The sequence below is a fragment of the Rhodnius prolixus genome, unplaced genomic scaffold (assembly GCF_049639745.1).
Source record: "Rhodnius prolixus isolate KJV_2025 unplaced genomic scaffold, Rpr scaffold_1, whole genome shotgun sequence".
In the NCBI taxonomy this organism is placed as follows: Eukaryota; Metazoa; Arthropoda; class Insecta; order Hemiptera; family Reduviidae; genus Rhodnius; species Rhodnius prolixus.
This window is the reverse complement of record NW_027411581.1, coordinates 52,532,435-52,560,325: the sequence shown is the minus strand read 5'-3', so window position 1 is coordinate 52,560,325 and position 27,891 is coordinate 52,532,435. Positions and strand designations below refer to the sequence as shown.

Below are 27,891 nucleotides of genomic sequence, written 5' to 3'. Positions count from 1 at the left end.
ATCTCTCACTGAACTAAGTGTACAGCAGCATACTAGAGCGCTAACTGACGACACTCTACGTCCTATCATAGAGACTACAGGATAATACCGTTCTCCAATCTAGGCTGTAGTCTAACGTTTTGTTTGTTAATGCACACGTTTTGTGCATCCGAGAAAGGGATGCATTCTGTACAAGTAGACCTAGCTACTGCATCTATTAGTGTTTCTTTAAACCAGCTTCTAGGTCGCAGCTGTCTTTTAGATAAAATCCTTTCTCTGACTGTTAGAGGAAATATTACGATCGATAATATTTTTTATGTCAAGTTTATGGTTGAAAAAAGAGCGTTTTAGCAAATGGTCTGTGTTTATTTAGTGTATAAGGAAGGTTCAACTTTATTACCGTAAGGAGCATTCTTAGTTATTTTGAGATTTTCTCAAGTGAACAAGAAGCTGCTTTAAGTCTTGCGCAGAATCACCTAATTGTTGCCACAAAAACAAGATTTATCTTTGATACCAAAGCCACCGTAGTCATTTATGGTCAATTCCTGCGTCCTAACATATAAGATATAAGCTTCATCTTATCGCTAGGGGGGGCAAGATAATTATAATCCCAGGAGGCCGACAGCCTGGCAGTTTCGTTGTAGCTTAGCACCAACCTGCAAGTGTGCTTCAATCGACCACCTTCAAGAAAATTATCAGGGCCGCTATCAAAAGGTTGGTCGGCAGTGTTGAGCCATGAGAAAGACATGAGACGCTGGATTTCCGTCCAGAGTTGTGGTTGCAGCCTGTTTACGACTCATACCAGGACAAGAATATCTGTAGTGCTACCTCCGTATAGATGGAGAATTAAGCCACCTTAACCACTAAGTCAATACAAAACTATTTTAGTTTTACTCATCTACAAACAAACTGTAGTCTATCAAACATAAACACGTTTAAACTGAACATTTTTTCAGATAAATACATTCTCTGGACAGATGTAACAATAAAAAAAAAAGCCAAAAATATTTATTTTAAGCCTTAGTAGATTTGTCTTGTACACCGCCGACGTGTAGATATGCCGCTGATGCAAATCTATCAAGGAAGTCAGCTTGTTTATTCGTTTTGATGAACAATATTTCACTTGACATAGCATATTTTTTTGTATTTCATGAAACTAAAAAGTTTCTGATTGTCAGGATTGTGGAGAGATTTTGATTTGCATCATTCAAGAAGGTCAGATTGCACCACGTGTCAAAAGTGGCAGAACGTTTATAAAGCTTGAAGTCAAATAGTTTAAATAAACCTTAGAAATAATCTATGAAGATGGATGACTATCTGGAACCTATCAAAATAAAAGAAAACTAGCATGCTATGAGCGGTTGTATAAATTGTGTGATTAAGTCTACAGTCTACTTTTTAAAAATTATCCAGCATTAATCCATATTTGAGTTCTAGAAAGCCATGGCAATAGAGGGTTCATAAGACTGGAAGTATCTCTCAAACGGATCAAGGTATTAGTATTAAATGCCATCAGAGTCTGCTTAATGATGAAGAAATTGAATCCATGATAAATGATGATTCATGCAGAGAATATAAGATCTATTCTAAGATTACTGCTTCTACTTTAATTGCCTACCATAATATACATGGCACAAGAATTCTCCTACTCTCTGTCTGAGTAGTAAATTAATTTCCTAAATAGCAGCAAGGATAAGATAAAGGTGAAATGAAATTTAAAAAAGCAACCAAATACAAAACAGGAATAAATAATGCCGTTGATAAGGTTATTCAGATGGACTTAACAGATTGTGAAGTGTGTTCAGCTACAGCAATTTTCTTTCTAATAGATGAATATTAAACCACTTAATACTGTGCTAGAGGCTGTCTGGAATAATAAGATGCTTTCGAGGAAGAAGTTGTTTAAAATAGTAACTAGAATTCCATTTTGGAAACTTTGGAAGTTTTTTCGAATTTTTATTAATCCATATTATTCTGATTTTCATCCTGAATACGATATTTACTTCCTCTTATCCTTCTAGAAGGATTTTCATCAGAAATGTTCGTTTTGAGATCTTACGAGTCAAAAAAAGGATTAAATGGTCTTTTTAGCATAACTCAAAAAAACGTTTATTGGAAGAGAACCTCAAAAACTTATTTTCCTTCAATTTCAATCCTTTTACTAGGGGTTTAAAGGATTTCCACGGCAAATAGATTTAGTTTTATAATTGTTTTACACTTCGGAATTTGTGATGTTAGGGTTACACAAAGTATGAATCGTAAATACTGGCTTCAATTTACCTGGAACATCTCAAAATCTAGGCTCTAATCTCTATTCATCCACTTAGTTCTTGAAAGATGGAAGGAATTTAACGTTCAGATAAAAGCGATAGTAGAAGAAACTCGCAAAATTAAAATTTGTTATTAATTCCAAAAAGAGATCGACAAAAATTATCAGTTATGAAACACTTTCTTGAATATGAACATTTTCTCTATTTGTCCCACTTAGTGTTCAAAGTATTTCTTTTCTAAAATGGGAATTTATATGCGAGAATTTCCAGTATTCAAGATAATGATAGTAATAGCGCAAATAGCTATTGTCTACAAAGACAAACAATGTCCTAGCTAGAAGAAGGTCGTCGCTATGTTGATGGGAGAATTGCATGCATGTCCGGGTGTATACAAGATGGAAAGTGGACGGAACTTTGTTGTCTGTGTTTGTCTATATGAGAGAGTCACAACATTACGACGCTTTAATCACTTAAGTCCGTCACTATTTAAGCAGACTTAGTAAGAAATTGATTGTTAAAGCTAAGTAAAAAAGCAAACATTTAGCATCTGTTAGGTTTAAGCTACAGGAAGACTTTCCCTTTGATTCATTACCGGTCAGCTATACCGTTCATTGAGACTTGCGGGATATTTCCGATGCATACTTGTAATCTTGAATTTGTTCAATTTGAACTTTGAATTTGATCTGACGTTTGCAATAATCCCTCTTAATCCAAGTAAGAGAAGTAAAAAAAGTAAATAACTAACGCTAGAATTTCTGATTTCACACAATACTAGTACGGCCGGTTTCTTTAAAGAATGTCATCCAGACATCTAGTTGCACATGCTTACCTTTTGAGAGCGTAAGATATGCACTTCTTTAATCTAATGAAGTTTACTGTGCATGTTGCAGATTATTTTAGTGATGGTGAAATGAAAAGTTATCATTACTAAACAGTTGTATAACAATAATCCGGTTTTTTAGATACTGTTTCTACTGGACATGCGCATTAGAAAGAGAAGAGTGCAGCCTGCGGACGGACGAATGTTCTCTATGACCTCCCGACCTCTTTCTTCTCCATATAAAACACTTTTGGCCGTTGGTACGCAGTTTCACCAGGAGGCTTAGTGTTTGCCTTAATGTATTATTTAAAAAAAGAGTTCTTAGCCTTTCTAAAGTTATTAACAGCTCGTAGCCTACAAAGAGGGAGATACAACGAGATCGGTGTTTGCAGTTTATTTTCTCTCTCTGTGCACTTCATCAAGTGAAAGGTGGGCTGACTAACTTAGTAATCGTTTCATCTTTATTTTTTTTCCATTTCCCCCTTTTGCTCAAATAAATATATGTTTTATGTATTAGCTTTCCTTGTTTAAAGGTTGCACTTAGAAACTGAAAGTAGATCTTCTCCTCCTCTGTAATCTGCGCTTGCCCACCTCCAGATGAATGGTGATTTTTTTTATACGTATTCCAGATGACCGAGTACTTCATTATTTACTTTCTCTAACTAGTTGTGATCCTGAGTCCGGAAAAGTGGTTTCTAGCTAATGGCTATCTACTCTGTATGCCTGAGTATTCAATCTCTAGAAAACTAAAAGTCGCAGACAGTTTTTTATTTTTTTTATATTATCTTGAACGTGTTTTATCTTGAATCTTGTGCTTTAAGATAAACAAAGAGGCCTACCAGATATTCAATTTCTCTCCAAGCCGCAACGTTTTCATTGAAAATACTTGCTTTGATAATTTTTAAGTCAGAAAAAAAGGTCTTACCAGGTTTCACGCAGAATACGAAAGAAAAGATCTGAAAAAAAGAACTAGAGCAGAAAAGTTACAAGTTTATTACTCCTCGAGATCCTCAAAAGTATACTTCACGTTTTGAATTTTCACGAAAATAGTTCATTAGAATTTTATTGAACGTTTTATACTCTAACACGAACATCTTTGCTTTTTATTTTCAAAACTTAGCCAGGTAAATTTATATTTGGGAAATTTCTGAGGAGCTGGGTAGATAAGTGGGCTTCTAAAAGTGCATATTACAGTAGTGTATGATCCGAGCACTTGTAATAATAGCATGAGCTCCTGGAATTCTGAGTTAGGAGAAAATTTATGAGAGTGGAAGGAGTTTTTCCAGTTTTTCTTCAATGAAAACTGATCCAGATGATTTCTTTAAGATGAAAGACGTAATAATTTCTCAACTAAAGGGCTAACACTTAATATTTGAAAAAAAAATTCAGGAAGAATTGTTTTATGGCGGAAAGGATTCAGTAGGCTTTCCTATAAAATGATATTTCACTGAATTTGACGGTTTCACTACTTTTCTAAAATTATGTGCGTTTTATTTGTTTTTAGCATCATCTAATGATCTCTTTTTAAATGGATTGTAAGTAGGCGTCCTGAAATGTCATGTTTTCTTCAAACTATTGTGGTTCTCTCTTTTAGAATAGGTCGAACTTGAAGAACATTCACTGCGTACCATCAATTTACGTAACAAAATTTGTTAAAAATACTATCTAGTGAAAGGAAACATTTGTTTTGCAGCCGGTAGTAATTTAACCAGCTGATGCAAACAGAATTAACTACACTCGATACAATTACCGACTGTTCATTGCGCTTAACCACAATAAATCATCAACAAAGCTCGGCAATCAATGTTCTTAGATTTTAAATTTCGTAAATTCATAATTTATTTAAAATATGTCGGAAGATCTTATTCCATGTTTAGACCGTTACATAATCTGAGAAAAAAATGAAAGGCTGTTTCTATCTTTTTAAATTTGTACATAATTATATTTCGAAGCCTCACTAGATTTATTAAATGAAATATATTTTAATGAATGCAAACAGTTTGTTCAAAATTATTATTAGAACTTAAAGAAAAGGACATATTACCGAGGGGGAACCATGATATATATATATATTTTTTACACAACTTATACAACAATCTAAAGACTTAATATCTTTAATAACCTTTGGCCTAACATAATTTATGCAGCGTGTTATAAATTATATACATTTTATTTTAGGAAAATGAAAGTATAGAAATAATAAATGATACTATTACTGGGTATATAGTTTACACTTTCGAAAGTTTTTTCAAATATTATGCAAATCTGTAAACACTTTAGTTCGGCCAGATGTTTGATGGACAGAAGTCGTTAGCGCAGATTAGTTACAATCTTCACAAACAGAAGTGCGTATGTGAACGACGGGGTTTGGAAATAAACTTCCTTAAGAGGTTTACTGGAAGGCTTATACCTGGAAAGGAAGCATTTGCAAAGGATGGCTAAATTTAAACACCTAGGTTCTGTAATTGATCAGGAAGAAATATGCAAAGATGAATTAACAGCAAAAATTCAGTGTAAAACGCGAGCTATCGTTTCAGCTATGGCTGAATTTTATTGAACGTATTTTGTTACACTTTTCCAAGATGATGAAAGTAACTATAAGCATCTAGATACACTAATCACTAGAGGCAGAGACGACCAATCATCTAGAGAGATGATTGGATTTAAAATAGGAAAGTAGCAAGCCGATTTCAAAGAAAATCGTTGGAACCATTTTCGGCTGAAACCTTTCTCAGCAGAATCGATTACTGCAACTTCATCGCTCTAACAAGTATCCATACTTACCTTGCTGTTTGAGATGCTCCACTGCCTCGCTCCTAAATTTCCTGCAGCCATGACGTTCCTTCTTCGTTATAGAGATCCTTTAGTTCTCTGATTTTCTGGACTATTGCACGCCATTCTCCACAATCAGTTAGTTGGTGGGACTTTCCTTTCACAAGAGTTCAGACCAAGTTAGTCAGTTGTAAGCCAAGTTTCGAAGCAATACAAGTTAATTCATGGTCTAATCATAGTTTTGTTTGTGTTGTTTTTCGTGAAGTAAAACCCACGTAAAAAGGACCACACGAACATGACCCAAATTGTAGTTAGTTCGATTTATGAAACGTCAATCACTTTAATGTTAGTTTAGTTACGCTACAGTGATTTTGAGAGCTCTAGGAGTATGATTTTGGCCCCAGTTTTTATTTTATTTTATTTTTTTGCCGATGAACCATTTTATCTTGATAGTATTGCGCGTTCAGTTGAAGTATAACCTGTCAGGCTAGTAAACCACAAAGATGTAGTGCTGTAAAATTAGTGGTTACTGGATGGTTAAATTAAATCCATCGAAAGGCGGTTCATGCTACAATAATGTCTATGGTTTTCAATTTCCTGTCCTTGGATAGGAATAAAGGGGAAAAAAACTTGTGGTGTGAGGCGATCCCACTGCAAACTCTGGACTCTGTAAAACACTAACTGAATTTTTTTTTTTTTAACGCAGCATTTTTATAGCACTTCAAGAAGTGCTTAGACTTAAGAAGGTATCTTAATACCTTCTGAACTGATCTGGTACTTTGCTTGGAAGAACCAATTATCTTTTAAATTTATATAAGATGATATTAGCAAGGCCAGTGACGTAGCTTCACTAAAAAAAATGTTTTAAATAAAATTAATGACTTTAATTAGTTAAAGTTCCTCAGGAGTTCTCTTGAGTAACAAAGTTTTTTTTTAAATCTTTTCTCTTTTTTCTAAGGTCTACTTCCTGAAGCGACAACGGAACAGTTTAGGGAAACGATAAGAATATTCTGCTTAAGATGAATAGCTGTCGTGCTCTATTCTATTTCTCATTCTCATTAGATCCCTCCTAATTTCTCACTTTGTTTAATCTGAGAAGAAAGAAATTATCTGGATTATTAATTATGATTATTAAAGGATTATCAGCGAATTATCTTTCTTTAGGGAAACTTGACTAGTAAAGTAAAGTTATCGCCTATTTTTTCAGACGGAGCTTAACGTCCAACTAGTAAAGTAAAGTAATTGCCTATTTTTTCAGGGGGGCTTTACGTCCAACTACCTGTCGTGGACGGAGGCGATTCGCAAACATACTTGACTGCAAATTTCTTTTATTAAACATTAAATAAAATCCAAGGCCCAAGACCGGTAATCGTACCCAGTAATGCAAAATACATATTAGCTTCGCAGGTCTCGCCTCTAACCGCTCGGCTACCTCGGCGCCTGGGAAACTTGACTATAAACTTCAGCATCATTTCAGAACGAAAAATAGTTCCCGTATATTTCTGCCAGGAAATTGAAAAATATTATTTAGATTTGTGTGCTCTCTACAAGTCAAAATGACAGCCTACAATCTTAAGCAGCCTTTAAAGAAACATATGTAAAGAACACAGATCTATCATCTATTTAATCATCAAGAGGCTTTAAACAAATAGCCAGCCTTCCGTGTTATTTAACCTACATCATTGAGGAACAGTTGGCTAAGATTGTGCGCTGTTACCTCTTCTCGTTCGTTTTATTGCATAAATTTGTGAAAATCGCTCATCACTTAGAGTAGGGCTCAATAATTTCGCTTTTATTCAGCAATGAATCATCTATCAAAAGTAAAAATAGAATGATATCATTCGCATAATGTTCGCAATAATCAGCCAATAACGTCATAACTCAGTTAATATTCTATACAATCAGCGAGGTAGGCATCAAAAGTGATAACTTGATTTAATATTGATCAATGAATGATTGTAATAGTTGTATGGAATGTAAATCATTGAACCTAACAAAGTTAAAAAGAAGAGTTACTCAATGTGAATACATGATGAGTTTAATGCTAGTAGTGACCTTGTAATGAAAGAGAAATTTCTTTGTAATGATATGATGAATAGACTAGCCTTAGATGAAATATAAGGTGCTTTTATTTTCTATTGATTTTGATGATAGATTTTCTGCCATCTTGTTCTTTGACATCCAATATATTTCATTTAAAAGTTGTCGATCTAATGTACGTCGTAATGATCGTACCAAGTCCAGAGAAAATCATAGGATCAATTTACAGTAAATCTTGAATTACTCTGAATAAATCCATTTAGCAGATTGTAGATACTTCTGGATGATCTATTTTGACAAATTCTTTGCCGTAACCTCTGGTTACAACTTAGCGAAATATAAAATTGGAAGTTTCTGAGATTTTACACACACACCTTTTTAATCCCAGGAGATTGCAAAATGGATGTTTCATAAAAAACAAAATCTGTAACTGATCTGCTGAAAAGCTGTACTACCTTACAATGATAAATTACAGTATCGCTCTCAGTTATTAAATGAATTTTGATATATTACTAGCTTAATAAGGGAATGATTTGCCAGTTGTTGGTTGGATTCCCACGCAGAGATCCCGGACTCAAATTCAGCTGTCTATCCCGAATTTTCACTTCTTCCGGGCTTTTTACAGTCCATTACCGGTGATGGACCTTTGTCTTTTTTTAACGATGTGTTGCCTTTACCATTGAGAACACTGTCCAAAGGCTAGCAGTGCAATGCAAAAAGCCGCTGTAAAAATGTGGATGCATCTAAAAATAAAATCACAAAAAATACTAGTTTCACTTACAAATAAATTACATTGTATTTATATATTGTTTATTTATATATTGTTTTGTATACTTTTCTTGGTATTGAATTTAAATTTGAGACTTAGCTTGTCATAATCGTTATTATTATTATTTTTTGAGGAAAACGCATGCACAAGCTTCCCAAATCCTTTGCGTCCAAGCTTCACTTCAAATATTCTGATAGCTCAGATATCTCTGTTAATCCCACTAGAGTACCACTTGAACTAGGATTGTTAGGTTGGGAAATCACAGAGATCAGGGAACTTTCCGAGAATTTCACTAAAGCAAAATATTTCTGCTACATGGAGAGGCAAGCTTTACAAAGATGTAAAATAAGAGTCTACAATTAAATAATTGTTCCATCGTTGAACAATTTAACCTGAAGCTTTCAAACTTTTGTCCTTAAAGTACTGGCATCGCTGGGTGGCCCAAAATTATAGTCCGTCAAAGAAAATATATAATTCCCTGCACTCAATATTAGTTTACAGTTGAGTATAATTGTAAAAGCCTTTATTTTAAAAAAATAAATAATATAATCATAATTAAGAAAGGGGGAAGAAGGCAATTTAGCAGACAGTCTCTTTTGTAACTTTTCAGGTTAATGTTTCAACAATGCAATAAACGCTCCGTTTATCAGAGTTTTATAACACTATGGCAGCAGGAGCATCATTAGCCTAGGAACTAGATAGAAATCTACGTAAATTAAAGTCGCGTGCGCGAGTCAGAAGAGAGACATGTGCATTCTCTTCAAGGAAGACAATTGTGATTGGTCTTACACAATAGTTTGTCTTCTTTTTTACAATTGTAATAATGCCATTAAGAATGTATTCTCTGTTTGATACCACTATAGCTCCTAATTAACTCTTGAACCATCTTCTCTTTGACCTCTTGGACTATTCTGGCGTTTAGGATAGTACAAGTTGAGTGTAATACACATAAGCTGATGAAGAGTACAGAACTGTACTTACGTTTAATGGTATCGCATCGAGATACTTTATTCTCTGCTTTCCCTTACCTATTTTCGAAAGTGTCCCTTCTCTTTATTTAAGAAGCTTATTTATTGTAAGGGCTAAATTATCTTATGCAGTAAGTTTTTTTTTTAACTTCTATCTTAAAATTTCCCATTGGGTAAATTTAACCATTGCAGTATAAAACTGTGCTTTAGAAACAATTATCCAAAACTATTTACAAAGAAAGGTCTGACGAATCTGTAACCTAAAGAAAGTTTACTTCAACCCTTCAACTTCTATGCATGCATATTTATGTGTTAGGTAATGCCATATTATATGGTATTATTGCATCGTCATAGAATCGTACATGCGAAGTATTCATATACAACATGAAAACATTATATCATTGTTTCCTTTTGTTAACATCTACTTTTTGTTAGTTTAAACGTTAATAAAAGAAATGTTTACTCTCAAGTCATTTCAAAAGATACAGAATAGATTGTTGGACCTAAGTATTTACAAAGAAATCCTACGATTATTATGGTATTTAGATGATGTATTCAATGTTAGAAGGAAAGGTGGTTGACCAGTTGTTTGTGTAGACTATTCAAATCATTACCTTTGTTATACATGTGCACTTGAAAGAGAAGACCCTTGCAATCAACCCTGGCAGATTCAATTATTACTGATCCAACTAGAATATACAATATGGCCAGAGTATACATTTGGCTTAATGGTCCGACGATTTCATCCATGAAGATGAGGCATGGATTTAAAACTTGAGAGTTTTAAAGAATTCTAATAAATTCCATTGAATCTTAGAATTTACTCATTACATCAGATTTTTGAGGAGAATATAGAAGGAAAGTCCGGGAAGGACGACAGGGACTACAGCTAAAGACAGTGAGCAGCACCAAAAGGTTTGGGCATATTGGCTAGAGTATTATAAAACCCGAGAACGAGACAAAGAAGTTAGAACTGACCTAAAGGTAGACCTGTCAAAGACTATTTCGCCAAAACGGAAGTGAATCGGATAAGAATAAGGCAGCTAGCAGAAGAATGAAGTAAATGAATTCTGTTCTTTAAGAGGATCTCTGCATACTGCCCTAGGCGATGCTTTAGAAGCAATAAGGAATGCATTTTGCCGGCAGATGTGCGGTTACAAGACTTTAGGGTTTTTGTAGTATGTGGTTTTTACATTGAATTGGGAATCCATTGGTTTATGACGTATTACTTTCTTGGACGATTTATGGATATCAATTGGAGACATGGAGGAATGATTCAACTTCCAATTATAAACATAGCAAAAGAATTCTTAAAATTTTAAGGAAAACCTTACTATTTGGCAATTTAAAGTCTACAAAATTTCAAAACAGAATTAATCTCAAAATAATGATAAGCAATTGTTCTTGTGAATAGAAACTTTTTTTGTCCCCAAAGCGGCCTCTGCAGACAATGATGTGAACCATTATTAGCGGCTGTATAGAGAGGGGATGGTCACTCATTCATCCTTGCATCCGTTCCCAGGGTATTGCAACTGGCCATTTTTACTATAAATTTAAATTAAAATTACTTCTACCTTTACAGGGATAAAAACAAACCAAAAATGATGGAGTATGTTTTAGCGACTGAAACAGGTAAAAATTATTAAAGGTTTTTGTTAAGTAAAATAGGTACAAGAGAGATTACTTAGGTTAAGAAATTTTAATAACGCTGAAGAGGAATTCTAATTTATCTAAACTTCATCTTTAATATAATCTAAAAGATTAAAAAAAAGAAGAGAAACTTCAATAAATACCAGAACAACTTAATTTATGTTACAGTTTATTAAGAAGCGAATGACAACCTACTTTTATTGCATTGCTGCAAGAGACTTTTATAAAGCACAATTATTTTGGATTTTAAAAGAAAAGTGATAGGACTAAATTAACAGTTCATCGTACATAGACATAAAAATGATATCTAGGTTGCAAGATTGCTATTTCGCTTTTCATTGCTATAAAAACTTCTTACTTTGGTCTAGACTTTACCATCATAAAATAGACATATAAATACACTGTCATCTAATTGCTGGGAAACTAACAGATGATATACTCAAGGTTATTATATGTTGCAGCTGGTTTGTGAAGATTTTGCCATCATTTAGTTTTATCTTGTTTGTTATTTCTCTTACCCCTAATGAAAGGACGTATTGCAATTGCATCTAAATTTCTAAATTGTTACTATAGTTCCTTAATCTCCAAAATTGGGATTTTATCGGGGGCTTTTGATTGGGTAGCTACTTACAAATCCACCCCAATAGCCTCTGTACTCAATTGAAAATACCACATTTCCTAGAAGTCCTGGTGCAGGACTTAAGGCTTAGGACAATGGCTCAGAAAAAAAAAGACCACTTCTTCCCAGTAAGTATATTCTTCAATCAGTCTGATGTAGACTTTGACAGGAGAGATTTAGACATGGCACATATGGCCAACAGATGCGGGCCTATCAAAGAGAAGAGAAATCTCGGCCAATTTTTCACTTCCTCTTTTGAAATTCGCTTACCTATGAAAGCCCTTCACTTCTTTTTTGTTAAAACAAAACAAAAAAGAACATGATGCTAAGATTCACATCCGATTATTCATTTATTTTAAATAACAGGTCAGTGGAAAGTGTTCCCACAGCGAAATTAAAAGAAGAAAGAATCGCAATAGCAATATTGACCACTTTCACTGAACGGCGTAGGTGTTCCTTGGCCCTGTAGCAATGATCCAACTAGTTGTGCTGTATAATTGGGGAGAGAGTGAATAGTTATTGGACGATGGACTAGCGAATGAAGTGCAGGATACAGAACTGGTTTCAGACAGGCTGAGACTTGCTGTTGCTTTATTCCTATTTGTTTTTAATTTATTTTAAATAAAATTGCAGTATTTTTTATATAAATTTTGAATGTGAAAAAAGTTAATGATAATAATCAGCTGACTGGTTGTTTTTTCTAGTTAGATCAGCTGATCAGAACAGACAGCTGGTATAGTTTCAATTTAACACGTTCAGATTATCGTTATTATTGAATAAATTGTAAAACATGGTGAATAGCACTTATTTTTATACCCGTTTTGCAAAGTATATAATTAACTTCAGAAACTACTAAATAAAAACAACAATTTTGTGGGAAAAAGAAATAAAAGATTTCAGTACCCTCTAGTAGCAACGATGTTACCTTGACGTTCTTCTACCCGGTAGTGGTGTACATTAGTGCAAGTGTTGGTAAGAATAAAGAAGACGAGGTACTTGACCTATGATTACTTAAAGATGAAGTGGGTGAGCGCAGTAAATATCTTAAAAAACGGGACAGAATTATACGATTAAGAGAAATATATAGTGGAATACTCACACAACATTTCTATCTACAATTCTAAAATTGCATTTTTTTTACTGCTACTTAAATTTACCAGAAGAGTTTTGTCATCCGACTCTAGATCGAAATAATTGAGATTAGAACGTGAGGCAGATCCTGTTATTGCAGACAAAAGAGACGTATTGTAGCTACCTATTTGTAGTACCAGGAGAAACATACCTTTTTACAAGGTCAAGGCTCTCCTTCAGATGTTTTTTTTTTTTTTGTAAAATATCCTTTCTTATTGGTCTTAACGCAATCCAGCTGAAACGCAACTGCATGAAATGTTAGAGACCACTTCCTCGTTCTTCTTCAGACCAATTAGTCTGAATCCATATCCAGCGGCAAGCGTCTGTGAGATTTTCTGAGACTCTCGCGTCCTGTAAACAAAACAGTTGTAGGAACTCAACACTCCCAGAATGCAGGATATATGCGCCATTTGTCGTCTTGTGCAAAAGTATTGTCCTTAATTAAAACTGTCCGGTAGGACAGTTGTATAAGGGTTGATCGTCAAAAACTGCACGAAAAAGCGTAACGTTAAAAAACACCCAACTTTGACAATTTTTTTCTCTTTTTCTATAAAAGATAAAATTCCCAAATTTTCTTTAAAATATAGGGCAAACCCTCCTTTATAACTGTAATTTTTTTGCGACCCCCCAGACCTAATAGATTTTGAGAAAAAAGTTGCCGAAAATGAGCAAAAACGGCATTTTCAGAAATTGTTCTTCTTCTTCTTGTTGTTGTTGTTGTTGTTGTTACCTTTTTTGTAAACTACGTAGCGCCTAAACGCGAGAACCGATTTTCATGAATGAGGTGACATTCGATTCGGAATTTTATGTAGATGTGCCTTTTGGGGGTCTCGACGCTGTACACCGAATGGGAGAGGAGTTAGCCCCCTTTATGTAAGGCCCCCTTCAAAATTATTATTACTAATTACTCTGTAAATCTTAGCCCGATTTTGATAAAATTTGGTAGGATGATAGAGTTAGGGCTCCCCTACGTAACATTAAAGCGGCGATCTGCTCTTACACTAGTTAAGGGGAAGTATAGCAATCTTTTCAAATTATCGACAAGTGAACTGATTTTCATGAATGAAGTGTCATTCGAATCGAAATTTTGTATAGATTTGCACTTTAAAAGTCTCGTCGCTATGCCTCATATGGAGGGGAGTTTGCCCCACCCAAGTAAGGCCGTTTCTAAAACTATTATTACCAATATTTCTATAACGCTTTGTCCGATTTTGATAAAATTTAGCACGAAGAAGTGATTAAAGCTCCTCTATATGGCTGTGAAGTGCCATCATGCTCTTACACCTACTAAGAGGAAGTACTGCAATCGTTAAAATTATCAATGGGTGAACCTATTTACATTAATGAATTGTCGTTCGATTCAAAATCTTTGCCTCTTTGCCTTTTAGGGAGAAGTACTGTAATCGCCCGTTTATTTTTCTTACTTCTCTTAAAAGGAAGGTCTGAAATCGCAGTTTAAATTTGCTTTTTACGTACAAATACCTTCCTATTTTATATAAAAAGGCTTTCTCAAAAAAATTGTTATTGAGGATGGTTTGGGGACCGCAACTATAATCATTCTTTAAAAAGATCTCTCCAGTGGTAGTTACGGTTCCTACTTAACACCTTATCAGGTTATAATGATAGAATTGCTTATTCCAAATTTAAAAAAAACAGTAAAGCAGATATGTAACTTAGCAAAATAGACAAAAATGAAAATCTATCCAAAAGGTACAAAAATCTCCTTAACAAAAACTTACAGTTTAAAAAGTTAAGTATAAGGGTTGATTAAACGCCAAAAGGTACACAAATCAGCAAGTACCCAACATTTCATTCAAGCTTAGTTGATATAATTTAAGTAATTTTGCTGCATTAACTTTTCCTTCACATTTTTTAGAATTTATTAGATGTCACAGACCCTTATGCTGGCCATTTTCATCTACAAAATATTTGTTCAAGTAGCACTGTAGATTGAGTTTAATATCTATTAATCTATAATAATCAAACTATTAATTACAGGTTAAAAAGAAAACGTTATAAAAAATAAAAAAAATTACGAGGCTACAAAATTTAAAAACTTTTTTAAAAAAATGCTTACACCAACATACATCAATGATTTCGATTATTTTATTTTTAATAAAAATCGTCTGTTTAAGTTTATTCTTCGATTAAAGTAATTGTTATTTTATGTAGTAGTCAAACGTTTATAATAATAGGTAATAATTATCTGGCTTTATCGCAAATAATATAGTTTTCTTCAATCACACTCTCAATGTAGCTGTTCTTCTCACAATGTTATATATATGTTATGTAATATAAAATAAATAAGTATTGCATACTTTTAGGACAGCTAATTATTCCAGTATTTTACTGTAAGTAAAATTAAATTACAATTGAGAAATGAATAATTGTTGTTGAATAATCTACTTGTTATTAACTGTGTGTTATTTGTGCTCACGAATATTTCGGTAAGACGAATTCAAGTCTGAAATATTGTTTTAAATCCTCCGTGATTCAAATTTAAACAGTAGCCGACTCTAACTTTGTCTTTTTCTACTTTAACATGCATGTATAAGATGTGACAACTTCAGAATAAAGGGCATATTAAAGATAAATCAGAAGAATAATTTGGAATAGAGTTAAAATAAAGTACCTATTTAAAAACGAAGATATAATATACATTTTATCATGATTATAACCAAATAATATTATGAATGAACTGGCCAGCATAAGGGTCTGTGACATCTAATAAATTCTAAAAAATGTGAAGGAAAAGTTAATGCAGCAAAATTACTTAAATTATATCAACTAAGCTTGAATGAAATGTTGGGTACTTGCTGATTTGTGTACCTTTTGGCGTTTAATCAACCCTTATACTTAACTTTTTAAACTGTAAGTTTTTGTTAAGGAGATACTTGCAGTTCCCTGAGAAGATCCTGTGTTTTTTTTTCATCTCTCCCAAAATTTTTCTGACCAATCTTCTGATCTCCTTAACTTTAACTTAACCTTAGCTGCACTTACAAGAACCTGTCACTTTTGGTAGTGTTTTTTTATTTAAAGAACATTCGACAGGGTGTTGGGCTTTTCCTTAACGTGCCATTTGTGCGTTCTCTACAGATGTACCACCCTAATGAGATTCAACTATTAAATTGCAAGTTTGCTGGGAAAATTAAATAACACGTATAAGGTGATTTTTTTCATTTACACCAAGTTTGTGTGTGTTTTCGTAATAAAGGAAAAGCCAATCATATAATTCGGACCCTAATACTGTAATTAGGCCCAATCGGTATACTTGCACTCATTTACAGCAAAAGAAGATCTTCACAGTGTTCCAAGAGAAGATTTTTGTAACCATTTCTTTTAATTGGAAAATTGCTAAAAGTATCAATACAGTAAAGAAATAAATAATAATTCTAATGTAATTTGCATACAGATTTCATTTAGAGGCAGAGCAATTTGTAAAAAGATTTTTATTCAGGAAGTCGTTGAAATAAATAAATAGATAAATAATACAAAGAACCTGCAAAAAGTAAAAAATCTGATCAGCAGAAATATTTTAATTTGCCATCTATATGCTGTCTATTGAACCAGCCCTCTTGCAGAATATTAAACTTATAAACTGTAAAACTTTCTTAAAATCTTTTTTTTTTAAAAAAAAACATGAAAATAAAAAAAAAATACATTAAGTTCATTCTTACTTCAACTTTCTTAGCGACATGAGATATATATAACGGTACCTGCACACTTCACAAACCTTGACAGTACTCGTTCATCTGACTTAACTCAGAATGTTGATTTAGACAAGTTGATTAGTCAAAACCTAATTCTGTCAACTTACGTTACTTGGTTTTTCTTCTGTGTTGGTGTTCTTCAGTTTAAAAAAATAAACTAATTCTGTTTAAGTTATTAATCCCGTTTTGATCGAACACAGTAAATGACATTAATAAGATTACGATGTCTATCTCATTCCTCCATTACCTCAGTGCGGCCATAATAACCTCTCTCGTAGGTTCCAGCCCTTTTTATAAGATCAAGATCCTGTAAATGTCCAGCGGTTATTACCCCAGGCTGTACTAGAAGCCAGTATACGACTTTCAAAAAAACTGTAGACACTAGAAGCGTGAAGTGTGCTGGAGTCTAGAAGTTTTCTAAACTCATCATCCTAATTACTTGAAAAGCCATAATGCCTAAACGTTACGTTGTCCTCACCATCAGTTTTTTGCAGTACAAAGTAAGATCTTGAAGTAGGCTACCATCACCAAATGCAGAAACTGTTCTGTGTAAACCTAACTAGAATATCGTCAAATTTAGCAGCTAGAATGCGGCTAGAACCATGAACCATCGATACATCATTTGCACATACTCTTAGCAATCTCATCATTCAAATAATTCAACCTTTCATCCCTCAAATTACTAAATTTCACAAAAATTTAATAACAAACTTATTTCTGAACAATGGTCGAATATAATCGCTGAACGATCATAGATAACATCAAAATAATTAACTGAAACTGTTGTCTGTAAGCTAAAACATCTTCTTGTTTTATATTCATATTCTTCTAAGGATTCGTTATCGATGTAGCTCGTGTTACAGAAACATATATTATCGTGCCTAACAAACAGTCTTAAGAGTGAACAGACTTACCAATCATGCATCCGGCCGAGTAGGCGGATTTTGATTTTGCTTTAAAAGTAAACTTCCTTGATCACCTTATACATTCGTAAATATTATTAGAAACTGTCATATTTCAGCTGTCTAGATTTTATATTGAAATACTTTGCTTAGTAAGCCCCTGTATGTAACGGAACTGAAACAAAAACCAAGTTGATAAGGGGAATCTGGGTAGAAGTAATTATCTTTTATCCACGTTTTGTGGATTTACTGCCATTTTCGCGGATAAGCGTCTTACTATCATTTGATACATTTTCTAGGTGAACAGCATCAAGTCCTCGGAGACGCCATAAAGTGAACTTTGGGTTGGAAAGCATTAGAACTAAAGACAGAGAATTTCCAAAAACTGGTTTTTAGGACCCAAGTGAAACCTTTGAGGAACAAAATTTCAAATTTGTCAATCTCGTGATTTCATTGATTACGTGATGAGTGAGTGTATGGTATTTGGCCTTTATAAATGTTTAATTATTTTTATAGGTTTGTTCAAAAAAAACACTATACGTAAATCCAAGAATGTATGATACAATACCATTATTCAAATTTAGCAATTACTCATTGTCTTATTGTATTACAACACTCTTGGAGTTCTTGTATTACTTACAACAGTACACATTACACAGACGACATATCTGTACGAAGACAACTGGTACAGAATTATCCATTAACTAACAGTGCTCTCCAGTCTTCTTGGAAACGATAACAGTAATATAACATTCTTTATTCTTTAGAATTGAATCAGGTTATTAAAGTGGGCAGTAGAAATATGTATTTATACTGTTTCAATTGACTGGTAGTTCTTTTCGCTCGATGTATGGATACGATTGGTCGATATCCTGTTCCCATACATTCACAAACACGCTGGGTATGTTTAGCAAAACATTTAACCCTTTTTAATAACAAAGAAAGATAAAACATTACACAGAAATGGATCCTTAGAGGAAAGTCTGTCCTTCATCTCTCTCACTCAGAAATGCCCTTCTTCGTATTTCTAAAACAAAACAAAAAAAAGCTATAGATCAGCAAGAGAACAATTAGTGGGCAAAGTTGAAGATCGAAGGATCAATGAATCTCTACCTGTAAAGTGATTGAGAGATTCTGATCGCTAACTTTGAGTCAGGTCTCTCGGAGTTACGTTTGATATTCATGTGATCTTTCTTCAGACTGTCACGGTCACACACCCAAACACGTGACCATTTTCTAAATCCTTTTGTGTGGTTTCAAGAGGGCTCATAAAAGATATTTCCATTTAAAATTCGATGTCGAATATTATAGATAATTGCTTTATTTTTTCTTATTAGAATTATAGTAAGAGAAGGTCGAAATAAATAAATAAACGATTTTCGTTTATTCTTTCTTAGGCAGCCAGGAAAGTTACATGCTATCAAGTTCCATGAAGTTTGCTCAAGGCTAGAAGATACTTGGAGAAGATGCTAAAAAGAATCAGCAGCCAAAATAAGATCTATCTCTGAAAATTCGGAATGAAGCGGCAGCTCTCGCTTCGCTCATTAGAGTCCTGAATTGATTTCAAAAAGTACAAACCCATTTGAGGCATTGGAAAGTACCTCATAAGTGTATCCGTCAAAGAATTGGTGGCCAGCAAATCGCAAAAGTGGGTAAAAAAAACCCGGGTCAAAAGCGGGTTACAAAATTTAAAAAGTCCAGGTGGTCCCTACAGATCGAAGAAACACTCGCGTCACATGGACCAGGCAACGGATGGCCTTACAAAGGTAAAGAAGAAGAAGAAGAAGAAGAAGACTTTACGTGTTATGCGACTGTGAAAGCTTTAACGGCTGAAGAGTCCAAGAAAAACTCATGCTACCACACTTTGCCAAGGTGTCTTCCACGCCGGACTTTAGTAAATGGAGGTGCTCTAACTAGAAACTCTGGGTCGCGATGGCTCAATTTCAACTAATCTAATCTAACTACTCCAGCTAATACTAAATCTTTAAGAACTGTTAAAATGGCTGCTACAGCTATTTTAATTTTGAAATGAGTCGTTAATTCAATCATGAGAAATTTCTCTACAACGCTTAAATTACGTAAATTCTAAGGAACATTTACCTTTTAGACTATAAAGTTTTAAAATTTTGTTTCATAATTTTTATAATTGAATAGAACCTGGCTTTATTTATTTAGTATAATAAAATAGATAATAATTTATCAGCTAAAATGCCAGTAATACCATTAGAAATATTATGTAAAACAAAGTGGTGCATTGATGCACTCTCTTGGAGTACATGGAACTCGAGCTTGTTAAGTGAAACCGGTTCAACCCCTCCAGTTTCTTGAAATTTTCACTTTTTTTTTGTAATCTGAGAGATGGTACTCAGTACGAAGAAAAATAAAATAGTGGACAGGTTACGCCGTCGTCTAGATGGTTGACAAGAAGCCATATTTTTTTCTTTTTATAATTCTTAAGATAATTCTACTAGTTGTTGGTAAATTCTTAATTCTTGTCATGTATGTATTGTAGAAGAAGCAGTCTAAGTGGCAATGATTTGTGAACTTGTCTTTCTAGCTCTGTTCCTAACCCAGACCATCTGGATGTTTTAAGCACATTCACAACCTTTTTTCTTGATATAATCTAATTCAAGTTATATAATATAATATTTATTTGGGTAAAGTGAATAGGTTTTGCACAGAGTTGCCGCTGCTAAAAAAGATTTTTTAGTTACATTGGAACATGTACCGCAACAACTTATTGGTCAATGGTCACTTTGATCTCTCCAATAGTTTTGATAATAAGCTTCTTTAAAGAAGGAGTATTATGAGTCAATTCCGAGAAAATCTCGGAAAATTTGTCTTCTTATGTGATAATTCCAGTTGAGAGATTTACTTTTCTAAATTATAGAGGACCTACGGAGTTATTCCATCGAAATATAATGAGCTTGCTGCGATGAAAACCATGCTTTCGCTGTCAGGGGCCGTAAAAGAGATATCTCCGACGAAAAGACAATTTAGAAATATTTGACACGATCGCAATTTTTTCCTTAACTATTTAAAGAATGTAAAATGTCAATGTTACTTACGAAGTTTACAGATTTCTTTCACTTTTAGAATTTTGAGCCCGCAAACATTAACTTTAATATTGATACCAGTTAAAACGGTCTATACGAGTACTACATCTCTGAATTTGACCGTTGCAGCACGCATTCCTGGCCGGTTTCAGTGGTATTTTAATAGGTTAAGAGTAGAGATTTGGACTTCACTTAAGTTTCCGACTTGAACTACACTTGCAGACACAAATTTAGTCAAATATTATCTAACAATGCGGATCTAACCACATATTCAATAGAACGGTTGAATTCGTTGAAATAGCTCTTCAAACAGTTAGTGCATCATTCTTTTTTCTTAAGACGTGCTTCGTAAGAAGTTTCTTAAATAATGTTTAATGTAATTCCCGTTCATTGAATTTTTTATTTACAACTTACTGGCTACTCCCCTAATTGCACCCTAAAACAAAAGTTACATTACAAATTTTCGACGATTATCCGTTTTCACTTCAACTTAATTAGTACATCTTCAAACTTTAGCTTTCTACATATAATCCTTTCCTAGACGAAGAAAGAGGTCGCAAATACATAAACCCAAACAAGTTAGTTCATTTTAATTTCTTCTTTTATGCAACGACATTGGTTTTGCAAGTAACACGACTGTTTGGAAGCGGCGAAAGAAGCGTCACGTGTTTTCTAGAGCAAAGTTGTGTAAAGTTATCTACCGCCTGCATTATTTGAAATCTAGCTGGAAATTACGACAGCTATTAGTGGGGGGTCCTAGTTCTTTGTGTTGGAGTAAAGTGAATGCTCTCTGTAGGATAAGGACAGTCCTAAAGTGACATTCTGTTACATATACTACGTATGGAGACTATAGGAACAGACACGCGGCTTGGAGATCGTGCTCAGGACGGGCTACATGATCTTGTTTAGCTTCATGTCATGTTATCTCAGAGCAGTCTTTTATACAAACTATATTAGATCATTGCAAAATATCAGATTGTAGTTGTGAGATTATATCTAGTAAATAGTTCTAGTTTTTCTTTTCCTTTATTTGATGTGTCGCACGATTTTCATCGCTTTTTTTTTTTTAAATCTAAAATGAACGTTTTGAGGTTCTCTATAAATAAGGAAATTCGTTTGGATTCTGTGATTTTTTTCATTTTTGAGTTATTCTAATGTCAAACACACCCATTTTTGAAACCAGTTTTTCACATTAAGGGGACCACAATACTTTGTTTCCTTTGAAAATGTTCAAAATTGAAAAATTCTTTTACTAACTTCCTGTTTTAAGGGTAGGAGAAAGTGAACAACTGTCTGAGCAGCGAGACAGAATAACGACCGATGTGTGCAAATGGTCTACTTTAGTTTTACGACGGTAATCTGATTTGCAATTCAGCGCACACGATTTATTGTCGGCATCCCTTTCACTTCTTTGCTTTCTGTTTGGCACAAATGTTTTGGTACATTATTGTGGCGTTGTAGGTAGTTTGGCCGCACAATTTGTCGGAAAATAGTGTCCTGAGTTTTTAAAGGGCAATCATATGAACAATTTCTGAAGAATATTTGTTTAGAAAATTGTTTTCTGTTTTTTTTTTCGGATAAAGGTATCGAAAACTACATGAACACTGTATAGATTCGCAGAATTTAGGAAAAAGAATGAAACAACATGAGAGAGACACGAATTAGAGAAAGGAAAATTCTGTCCTAGCTTTCCACGCCACAATACTTTTATTACAGGAAAAATTATTTTCGAGTTTTTGGGAGCATTAGTTATTATTTAAAAACATTCTTTCCTAATTGACGGTGGTACGGTTAGGTGGTAGATTGTAACTAACAAATCATGTAGTTAATTTATGATAGATGCTACCTGAAAATTTCAGTAAGATGCTGTATTATTAATAAACTATTAAATTAAGACAACTATTTTAATTGTAATAAACGGAGGAAGAGATGCTTGTAGCAAGATTCAATCAATTTATTTACGTCAAGTAACTGAGAGCTTTTCAATAAATACTCGTATATATTTTATAGTTCCGAGTTGGGACGATTTTCAACATTACGCTTTTTCGTGCATTTTTTGTCGATCAAACCTTATCTAACTTTTCTACCGGACAGCTTTGGTTTGTATTTAAATAAATAAATAGAAAATAGATTTTATTATAAAACCTTAACCACAGTAAAGTAAGTTTTCAAAATTTTCAATGGTTTCAGTTATTAGAAGTTTGAGGAAGCAAAAACTTGCAAAAATGCTTGTATAGTTACAGGTTTTTTTTTAATAGGCAAACTTTAAAACAATTAATCCTAAGCTTAACGAACCAGCTTAACCATGTGCTCTACATTCATAAAAGTAAATTAGCGAGGGGAACTAACTAGACCGACAGTTTCTTGTTGTGCATAGTTTGTAAATTATTGCGTTATTATTATTTATTTTTTTTAAACTGAACTTGACACCCAGCATGCCCGCAGTTCTGCAAATTATTTTTGACCCTAATAACAAACAGACCGTGAAAATGCAACCACGATGCAACAGACAATGGAGTTATTACGCTGTCAGGTACACTTCTAAATATAACACTATTCCTGTCATAAAACAGTTATTAATATAGTGCTACAGTTAATGAAACACAATTTAAATGGTTGTCAAAAAGTGCTAATTTTCTTTAAAGTGTTTCTGCCTTCTAAATTAGTTTAATTATGGCTGTTTCTGTTAGATTTCTTCTCTCACCCCCCCGTGATGAGAACTATTGCTAACTTAATTTTGAGTTCTTAAGAGGTGATATTGTTTTAATGTTTCGAAAAAGTGTTTTTTAAAATAAATGTGTGTTTATGATCAATATAACTCAAAAAAAATAAGTGTGATGTTCTTATCGCAATGATTTAACGCGATTCTTTGAGAAATAGCACAGTAAGGCTTAACTTTAAAGTTGCGTATTCGAACTCCTCTTAGAAGCATTACATTGAAAGTTTAAATTTCGTTTGAAGCTCATCTGCTGAAAATGACCCTAAAAGTTTTAGTGACCTATTTTGAAGCTAAACTATAGATTGATTATTGAAAGGTTGATATCACTTTTACCTCATGAAGCTAAATTGAGATAGAGCTATCTATAAAATAGGCCAAACTTCAAGGAAAATAGCTGGATAGTTCTTATATCATGCGCATGCCCTCTGAACTCTGAATTGCAATTAGGGGAGTTAACATTTCATATAATTTTTACAGCATGTACTGCGTAGTTATTATACAATGTTTCACAAAATGGGGAACTGACATTTATTACAGATTTATTTATGTAATGGATAGAAAATTTCAGGCTAGATACTGAAAGAGGCGAAATAATCAGTAAAAACAGGATAAATGGTAGACAAAATCACAGAACTTTGTTGGACTACAAATCTTACAGTAACGGTGTTTTGGGTTTTAAAAACTTATTGTACATGTATAGCAATGGGGAATGATTCTTATTGACAGTATCAATTTACCAAAAAATAACACATTAAAGGAAGCTTAATACTATAGTATTTCTCTTCAGATGATAAAATTCGTGAAGGTCTGGATTACAAAAGAGAAACAGTCCTTCGAAGATGCTTCGTCAAACAGGAAAACTGACGAATTATTGGAACATTTACCCTGTTCGCCATTCGCCATACCGGGTACTCTATGACTTCCACCTAGTTCCAAACTTTAAGAATTTAGTGGCGGGGAGAGGCAATGTTTTTAATCAAAATAATTGTGGTAACATCCTTAGTAACTTGGCACATCTTCCTGAATCACTTTTTCACGATTTGTTTTTAATTTTGCAAGGCCATGAAGTTATTTAGCCAATAACATTCTTCGAATTTCAAGGTATCACAATTCTTCTACTCCCCAACAAACTCTTCAAAACCTTGCATTCATACTTACATACACCTTGGTACAACTTACTTAATTCGGTGGACTAATTCAACCAGTGCATTGATCAGTTGGAAAAAGTTGGTTAAATTTAGATTGATGTCAAAGTGGACAAAGTGTAAAAATGAGTACATGATCTGAGTTTATGAGTTGAAATTTGGACTAGGTGCCACCATTTGGTGGATCAAATCAGACAGCCGATAATAGGTGTGTGATTTTATGAGAGACTGCGAAATGAAAATTTCATTACGTAGATTGTATTAATAGAAGTCAAGGAAATGTTCGCACCATTTTTTGTTTACTAAAACACACAAGTTTTTAATGCCAGGACGGGAACTTGTACCTAGCCTATCTTGTATGTTCAATAAAATATTGACTATCGGTCACTAAACAGTAGCGTGCAGAACAGAATAATGGAGGTGTCCCACACTTTTTGAAAGATAACCGAATAGTAAAAACGCATGATTAGTCGTTCACTTATAATTTGGATTAAATGCGTTGACTAACGCCCGTTTGGTGACGTGATGAATTCACAATAGATTTGGATGTGCGTGCGGAACGTTTATGACAAAGTTCAGGAGACCTCCCCTAACTGAAATGAAAGTAAAAAAAAAAAAAATAAATAAAAGATTTGATTGATTGCTGTGAAGAAAAGATTGAGTTCTAATAATTCTAAATCTATCAACATCATACGTGTCTGACACTGATTGATCAGAAAGAAAGAAACTATAACAACAGTGCTGCAAAACTGTACCGTTTCTATTGTGGACCGCAGATGTTATTATCTTTTACGTTCATACCATTAGACCACAATAAATCGGTACTGGTCATCGATTATCATCTTGCTGGTGTGGTACGTGATGGTTTGAGTTACTGTTTTTAAGATAACTGTAAAGTAATTGGAGTGGAAATTTGTGTCTCATAGTTTTTATGTGATTTCACGTTCCTTTATTAGTACTTTAAAAGATTGCGGTAAATCACTTCTTGCATCAATTAAATTTGGAGCAAAATTACAAAAAATTCTACAATAATCTAAAATTCTTGTTTATTTTTTCTTACTCTACTTCTTTCCTCCAATTGATCCAGCCTAGGATAACTACTTAGATCAGATTCACTATTATACAGGTACTGACTATATTGTCTGTAGATTGTGGATGGTAAATTACTAAATAAATACAAAGAGAACTAATGCTAAAAATACTGCAATAATAACATAAATGCAGTAAAATGAGACTGTTGAAGGAAGCGAGTTATCAAAGTGATTATTCTCTGAATAAAATGTTTTAAAACAAAGCGATAGGCCTAAAGTATGTCGTAAGTTCAAATGAAACTCTTTGGCGGCTGCCCAGGAAATTTCAGAAAAAAATGTCAAAAAAAAAAGAATCGATTTTGAAAGGCGCACCTTCCCACAGGCTGAAATACTCTCCGCTGGCAGTGACACTTTGAAGCAAGTTTAACGGTGCAGTCAGACACCAGATTATTCTTGTTATGTATATATTTTTTTTTTTTCTTTTAGATATTTCATTGAAAAGCCAAAGAGATCACCTGTTAAATTTGACAGTTTATTTCTCTACTTAAGTTCAAGTTTTCATAAAAACAGTCTTTAACACGTACAGATACATATCGTGAAAAAAATTCTATGTCGAATCTTATGCTAGTAGGTGGATCATGGCATTGTCTAGCCGACTGTCCGTGTCTATTACAATCACGCTCAACCCACCTTGCAATAGTTCCAACAGTATCTTGGATGTATTGATATTCTATAGCCGGAAGTAGAACATAGGCTGCTATGTTTTGTATTTCGGAGTTTTTTCTTTCTTTTTTTTTAAAATAATAACAGCTAGCAGGTTTCTAGAACGTCCTTCAAAAGGAGTATTTCTTTTACAACACTACACTAGCTTCTATTTTTGGAGCAGAAAAAAGAACATAGTACCTTCATATGTAAATGTGTTGTCAAATAGATCTCTATTCAACAAGTTTTTGTTATGTTTAATTTGATATTTTTTAAGCTAAGAATATTTTCTTTCCTTCGGCACTGTTTTTGAGGAACGTTTTGGAATCATCTGAGAGGTCATTTCTCTTTTCTTTATCTTGACCAACTCTTGGACGTGCTTTTCGATGCTTTATGAGGTTCGCGGAAGTTTATGAGAAACCCTGGAACAAAGGACTTTATTATTACAGTTGTAGAAATGTCACGACTGACTATCTGAAGTCTATCATTCAATCATTGTCGAAATTATTTGGTCTTTCACGTTATATTTAGTTAAATATTATAGTTTGCAATTAAATCTTATTAGTTTGATTAAAGTTAAATGCATTTTGAGTTGCAGGCGCGTGGAACATTTTGGCACCCGGGTATTGTGAATAATTTCTATTACCTTCATACCCTAGTTAACGCAGACAAAGAGAGCGAATCTTATCTCAGTCAAAAAACTTTACAAAAAAAGGTAAATGATCCACAGCTTTATTTAACAAATGTACTTGTAGACAATCTGAGAGCAAGCTATAGGATTGGGAAAAAACGTCAGGTAAGCATCAATCCCAACTAAGGATTGAGATATCTCAAGGAGAATATTGAAGTTTAGAACTGTCCTAATAAAGTCTAAATAGACCAAAATGAAGCCAATTCAGTTACCGTAAACTACGACACTTCGACAGAGAGAATTTGTCAGTTGCTATCGTAGTACTTCCTCACTCAACACGTTTATCCGTAACTAGTTTAAACGACGCAACGCAAACAAGTCTCTCTTGACTCGCTTCTTATACTAGTATAATTAAACTTCTGAATTAAGTGTGCGTTTTAATAAATTTTTCTGAACATTATTTCTACAACTAACAAACCAGCTGAAATTCCATTTAAATAAATTTAATTTTTTATATTATAATTAATTAAATGTTTTGTTTACAGGTGAATCAGGATTCTCAGCCGTCAGCATCATGATGCGCCAGCTGAAAGACAGTGGAGAGGTTAGTTGATGCTTTGATTGTTTTCATTGATTGAGATCACCTAATTTGCCCTTTTATTTACAACATTTTCTGAAAGAAATCCTATTTATAGCTGTTCTTGAGGGTGTTGCTAGATTTCAAGTGTTTTTATTACGTCAAGAGCAACTTAACTTTGAGTAAAAATACGCAGTTATACAATGTCTTTCCCTTTTAATTTCAGTAACTGTACTCTTGAGACAAATTGTAGGTTCCATATCCTCTTATGTTTTTAAAAATTTGATTTACACGAATAGGGAAAGTTCTGTGTCTATGTAAATAAATGCTCATTTGTAGAAAGGAACTATTATTTATCTGCGCTAGGCGAGCTATTGTGATGGTGACAATAGGACAGATC

At 33.6% G+C, this 27,891-nt stretch overlaps 1 protein-coding gene across 2 annotated transcripts in view; it reads left to right on the top strand.

Moving 5' to 3' along the window:
* pip (heparan sulfate 2-O-sulfotransferase pipe) overlaps positions 1–27,891 on the top strand; it is a 115,904-nt gene that overhangs the window by 73,050 nt on the left and 14,963 nt on the right. For both annotated transcript variants that reach the window (XR_012455671.1, XM_074119468.1), the window contains exon 3: positions 27,460–27,518. Coding sequence is in view for 1 of the 2 variants with exons in the window: in XM_074119468.1 (XP_073975569.1) it covers positions 27,460–27,518 (59 nt within the window). In the remaining variant the exon portion in view is untranslated. The remainder of the gene's footprint in view (positions 1–27,459; positions 27,519–27,891) is intronic.